Source organism: Trachymyrmex cornetzi, unplaced genomic scaffold (assembly GCF_001594075.2).
Source record: "Trachymyrmex cornetzi isolate Tcor2-1 unplaced genomic scaffold, Tcor1.1 scaffold685, whole genome shotgun sequence".
In the NCBI taxonomy this organism is placed as follows: domain Eukaryota; kingdom Metazoa; phylum Arthropoda; class Insecta; order Hymenoptera; family Formicidae; genus Trachymyrmex; species Trachymyrmex cornetzi.
The window spans coordinates 162,522-168,793 of NW_017300009.1; the positions used below are offsets into that span (position 1 = coordinate 162,522).

Consider the following 6,272-nt stretch of genomic DNA (forward strand, 5'->3'; position numbering starts at 1 on the left):
CGGTTGTAAAGTCGAACGACATGCATTCATCCTCTGGCGAAAATGCGGATTTTTATTTTCGTCAGGGTCGATTTTCGCATTACCACCGACGTCTTCGGTGGTAATGCGAAAATCGACCCTGACAAAATTACTCGCTAGGTCTTCGGCTTTCGGACGTTAATACGTTTCGCTTGTGTCGATGTAGTTATATAAGCAGATGTTGTCATATTAATGCTGCGCATAAAACACGTACACAAATTACAATATGTGTGTTTTCAGTTTTGTATACGTGTTTTACGCGCGGCATTAATGCAATTAGTAATTGTCCCTTAGAGGACACCTCTCGGAAGAAAGTTGGGCGGTGGTCTGGCAGCGTCCGGGGAGATTTCGGAGAGCTGTACGTCAATGGGGACGCGTGTGTCGTACAAGGACGGCGCCTGTAGTATAATCCCGGCCGAGCCGACGATTACGGCTGCCAGGAAGATCCATAGAAATAATCTGTCGATCACCATTGCGACATACTTCCAATCCTCCTTGATCTACGGTTGAATTCATAGGTGACAATCAAGAATTTAAAGTATTTCATACACGAAAAAAAATGTTTTGCTTAAGTATATCAAAATTAAGCGCCAAATAAATATCTAAAAATAATTATGATACTCAAGCATAATGATAATGTTGTAAAAACATTTTGACATTTTGGCAACCAGTTTATAAGTCTAACATAATTATTTTTAGATCTATATCTGGCCTAATTTAATAAATTTATGTATTTCAGCAAAACCGTTTGTTTCATGTATGTTTTCTAAAGCTGTACGAAACAATGAATTTATGAATATATAAAGGAAATACATACTGTATTGAATTTTTTCCTATTCTGAAATGTATTTTAAAATAAAAATATTACATAATTTTCGTCATAAAATCAAAATACATTTTGCTGAAATACATAAATTTATTAAATTAGGTCAGGTATAGATCTAAAAATAATTACGTTAGACTTAAACTGGTACGTAATATTTTTATGTAATATTTTTACTTGTACGTAATATTTTTATTTAAAAACGTACGTTTTTTTTCATATGATATAAAAAAGGCAGCTATTCAAATATTTTATTATATAATTCGAAACTCAAATTGTATTAAAAATATTTATTAAATAATATCTAACATAAACCTAAAAAATAAATATAAACCTCACAAAGAGAAAATTTCTAGAAAATTTCTTAATTTCGGGATTTTTTAAACAATCTAATTTTTTAAATATTCTATATATTAAATAAATATTTTATAAAGATTTCTTTTAAATTGTGTTATGTTATATATGTTAAAATACATTATACTGCATTCCCATGTAGAAATTTGTTAGGGATTTCACTATGTAACATATTTCTGATGAGGCCCTTATCGAGATTTGGTAGGAATGCCATAAATAAGGCTTCCTTATTTATATCTGATGAATCCCTTATCGGGATTTGATAGGGATGTATTAATTTTATAAATACTTATTTATTAGGGCTAACTTATAAGGGCCTGGAAAGGATTTATTAGGGATTCCGTAAGTAAGGCTTCCTTATTTATATCTGATGAGGCTCTTATGGGGATTTGATAGGGATGTATTAATTTTATAAGTACTTGTTTATTAGGGCTAACTTATAGGTGCCTGGAAAGGATTTTTTAGGGATGCCATAAGTAAAACTTTCTTATTTATATTTGATGAGGCCCTTATTGGGATTTGATAGGGACATATCAACTTTATAAGAACTTATTTATTAAGGCTAACTTATAGGTGTCTGGAAAGGATTTATTAGGGATGCCACATTAGTATATTATTCTCCGGACAAAAATAAGCGACACGTATTTTTTTATATGTGCCTATACGCAATTTTAAAGAATAAAACACTCCTTGGAAAAAAATTAATTTTTCTCTTTCGAAGCGAATACCGTCGGGGAACTGTAAGAGATAGAAAAAAATTTTCTAAAAGAGAAAAACCAAATTTTTTTCTAAAGGGTATTTCATCTCCTAAAAGTGCGTATGGGCACATACAAAAAAATACTGACTGGATGTTCAGTTAAATTGCACAAATTTCTATCAGGATTATATCGACAGATATATCACAACTATACGTTCATTAACATTCGTGGATCATCGAAGTACCAATTTTTCGTACGATTACAGAGGTCAAGTAACGGGAATGGTGGTTCGCATTCGGATGGGTGACCGTTTTAAATTAACACAAAATTAATTCCCGTAATATTTCCTCATAAGGTCCTGATAATTTTTCCTTATAGGGCCCCGATAATTTTTCCTTACAAGGCCCTGATAATTTTTCCTTACAAGGCCCTGATAATTTTTTCTTACAAGGCTCTGATAATTTTTCCTTATAAAAGCCTTGATAATTTTTTCTTATAGGGCCTCGATAATTTTTCCTTATAGGGGCCTGGTAAACAATTTGTTACATGCCATGTAGGGCCCAAGTAATCTGCCCTAATAGGCCCCGATAAATTTTAGGGTATACTTATAAGGCCCTTTTGTAAGCCCTAACAATTTTCTACACAGGTTGTTATCTAAGTTACGTAAAATTATAATTACTCTATTAGAATCCTCTTCTTTCTTTACATGATCGGCGATATAGCGGATGCCTTCTATGGCTCTATGTATTTCTGGGCACTGATGCCAACTCTTAAGTGTGCTACAAATTCGATTGACGCTCTCCCCTGTCGCGAGAAGTTGCGACGGCGGCGGCGGTGTAGTCGTTGGCGCTTGCGGACCGTGGATACGGCACGTGCTTTCTAAATTTATTTTTTGCCATCCCCTAAGCAGATGATACAGTCACAAAACAAGATGGCTATAAATAAATATATATTCTAAAAACATAAGAAAATGAATCGAAGAAACATACAATATGTTGCGTAAAAATATCCGGCTTAAAAAGTTTTAAAGCAGTTAAAAATATACAATTAGTATTAAGTCTAAAAAAAAACATGAAAATATAGTGTATTTATCTTAGCGCCATTTTCAATATTTCTTATACCATTGAATTTTTTTGATATTTTATATGTTTTTGATATTTAATTTTCTGACATTTATCTTTTTTATTATTTCTAGTACTGATTTGTCACAAAACATCATCAAAGTATATCAGTAAAATGTATTGTAAAATTAAGTTACACGGAAATAAGTTTGTTGAAGTATTTAAAAATTTAACTATATGTGTGTATAGGGGAAAGTCGCTTATATCGTACCTCTTAACGTTTAAACAAAATTATAACAAAAGCACTGAAGAGATCAGAACGCGTAAAGGAGGCCACGGCAGTGTCGCTTCGCTTTGGCTTAGCGCCGAGACACTACCAGTGTCTCCAGATATTTCTGTACTCGCATTAAACTTTGGTTCATTGGAAATAAAACAAAACTATACTTCTACTAAAATAAACATTAAATTATTGTTTAAATTAGATTTTTAAAAAACGTAGCTTTCGGTATGATTTGGAGACCGAGTCGTTAAATTGTACCACTGGGATCCTAAATAGTACTTTTAATCTAGCAAACAAACTGACATTATTTATTGTCATTTTGACATCAAAATAACATTTTTAACGTCAAAACAACGGTAGATAACGTCAGCTTGTTCACTGGAAAGATAAACAAAAATTAATTTAAAAACTCATTTATTAATACATTTATTTTTAATTTTAAACTGAGTATAATATTCGCGCATAGCAAGAACAGAGCAGCCTTTAGTTTTTTAAGTGAAAATGCGTTGAATAAATTCACCTAATTTCATTAAAATTGAAAATGAGGTAATAGTTCTAAATAAACACCGACTAAAATACGTGTACATAGCACTGCATTAAGTTGGTATGACAGATTTCCCTCCCCCCTCCCCCTTTCTTGTAGAAAAGTACTACTGAGCACTAGGAGTATTTTGAGGCACTACTGTACTACAGCACTACTGTACTACTACACTACTGTAGTAGTGCAGAAGTGTTCAGTAATGCTGAGTAGTGCTAAGATTTTCTATATATCCGCGTTTCGGCAAGATATACAATGCAAGAAATGAGTATGCATCAGAGAAACTAATTATTAATAATTCTATTTAAAAAAAAGCACTTTCAGAGACTCTACGGGTACACTCTGATTAAGCTGAGAGTAAGTGATGGATTTCATTTACATATGCCTATTTATACGGATCCGCGTCATTTTCTCCCTATAAACAGACATATGTAAATGAAATCCATTACTTACTCTCAGCTTGATCAGAATGTGGTCGTAGAGTCTCCGAAAGTGCTTTTTTTAAAATAGAATTATTAATAATTAGTTTCTGTTATGCGTACTCATTTCCTGCATTTTGTATCTTGCCGAAACGCAGATATATAGAAGATCTTAGCACTACTCAGCATTACTGAACACTTCTGCACTACTACTAGTGTAGTAGTGCTGTAGTACAGTAGTGTCTCAAAATACTCCTAGTGCTCAGTAGTACTTTTCTACAAGGGCCTAACCTCAACAGTAGTCAACTTTAACGCTTAATATCTCGCTTCGTAGTGCAGTCCCGTATTTTTTCGGCCAGGTTTTTTCATTTTGTATAAAAACGCATCGAATGGGTCTAATTTCATCGAAATCGGATAATTACTACCAAAGCAGTATATTAAAACCTTATTCTCTGGAGTCCTTATATTCTTCAGAGTTTTTGCGTTATAGGTCTTCTAATAATTCTTCGCGTCCGATGCTAATCAAATTTAACTTAACAATGTGTATAAGTCGCGAGTAGATTATAGGAGTTCGCTTGCGAAAATCATATCGGTACAATATAAAGACCAGTGTCAAGTACGATTTAATCAACTCTTTCTATTTATACAAATTTGCTAATAGCAACATAACTTACAAATATTTTGCTAATTTGATGCTATACTCTCAAAAAGAGTTTAAATATCAATTACAACCCTGTAGTACTTCAGTACAAGGTGAGTAATATCAATTACTCACCTTGTATTGATAACACTTTAGCTAAATTGTACAAAAACTTAGATCAGACACCGAACAAAATCACTTTTGAATGTCACTGGTAAACAGACGGCTCAAAGACAAAACAAAAATGACAGTTCTTAAGCCATGTTATTACCATCATATATGTCATCACCTTTAAAAAAGAATGTTTCGTTTAGAAAATATAATGAAGGTACGATTTAACCGTCGATATGACTTACAATTAGCCAACTTCACCCTATACATATACTCGTATATATACATGTATATACATATATATACATATTTATACATATATATACATATATGTATATGTATACATATATATATTGGGAGTATAAATTAGTTCGGTCCGTTTTTTTGTGTTCAAAAATGCATTTATTTCAAAACAAAATGAATAAACAGATTAATTAAAGTATTGTCCATCGCTGGCTACTACTTTTTCCCATCTCTCAGGCAATTTTCGAATTCCTTCTCGAAAAAATGACTCGTCTTTGGAGGCGATCCAATTTTGGAGCCAATTTTCGATTTCTGCGAAAGAAGTGAACCGGTGACTTGCCAAATCGTGCTGCATCCTTCGGAACAACCAGTAATCAGAAGGAGCAATGTCCGGAGAATACGGCGGGTGCGGTAAAACATCCCATTTGATCGTTTCCAAATATTTTTTTACGACTTTTGCGACATGAGGCCGAGCGTTGTCATGAAGAAAAATAACTTTATCATGTCTTTGTTCGTATTCCGGCCGTTTTTCTCGCAATGCACGGCTCAAACAAATCAGTTGTAGCCGATACCGATCGCCCGTAATGGAATCGCCAGGTTTCAGCAGCTCATAGTAAACAATACCCTTTTGATCTCACCTGATACAGAGCATGATCTTCGAACCATGAATGTTCGGCTTTGGTGTTGATGTTGAGGTCGATGGCAACGATTGACCGGACTTAGCGTAGTATTTGTTCTTCTTGGGGTTGTCGTAGAATATCCACTTCTCATCTCCAGTCATAATTCGATGCAAAAAACCTTTTCTTTGTTGCTTTTGAATCAGCTGCTCGCAAGTGAAAAATCGCCTTTCAATGTCTCTCGGTTTCAGTTCATAAGGCACTCAATTTCTTTGTTTTTGGATCATTCCCATGGCTCTCAATCGTACAGAAACGGCTTATTGAGTTACTCCCAATGATTCTGCAAGCTCCTCTTGCGATTGACTCTGATCTTCTTCGAGTAATGCTTCTAATTCTTTGTCTTCGAATTTTTTTGGCTGTCCAGAGCGATGCTTGTCTTCAATGCTGAAATCTCCATCCTTGAAACGTCG

The 6,272-nt window shown here is 33.8% G+C and overlaps 1 protein-coding gene across 1 annotated transcript; it reads right to left on the bottom strand.

Moving 5' to 3' along the window:
- Positions 1 to 140: 140 nt before the first annotated feature.
- Positions 141 to 5,966, bottom strand: LOC108767501 (acetylcholine receptor subunit alpha-like). Its single transcript, XM_018517413.1, has 4 exons — positions 5,824 to 5,966; positions 2,573 to 2,795; positions 836 to 856; positions 141 to 518 (listed from the first exon to the last, which is right to left on the bottom strand). The coding sequence occupies exons 1-4, from the start codon at positions 5,964 to 5,966 to the stop codon at positions 309 to 311; spliced, it is 597 nt and encodes a 198-aa protein (XP_018372915.1). The 3' UTR covers positions 141 to 308.
- Between the last annotated feature and the right edge of the window lie 306 nt (positions 5,967 to 6,272).

Excerpts from the sequence above, each read along its gene's own strand:
- LOC108767501 (XM_018517413.1), bottom strand. The coding sequence starts at position 5,966 with ATGACTGGAGATGAGAAGTGGATATTCTACGACAACCCCAAGAAGAAC. Across the intron at positions 2,796-5,823 it reads AAGATCATGCTCTGTATCAG|GGGATGGCAAAAAATAAATT; the intron begins GTGAGATCAAAA and ends TCATCTGCTTAG. Across the intron at positions 519-835 it reads ATAGGAAAAAATTCAATACA|ATCAAGGAGGATTGGAAGTA; the intron begins GTATGTATTTCC and ends ATTCAACCGTAG.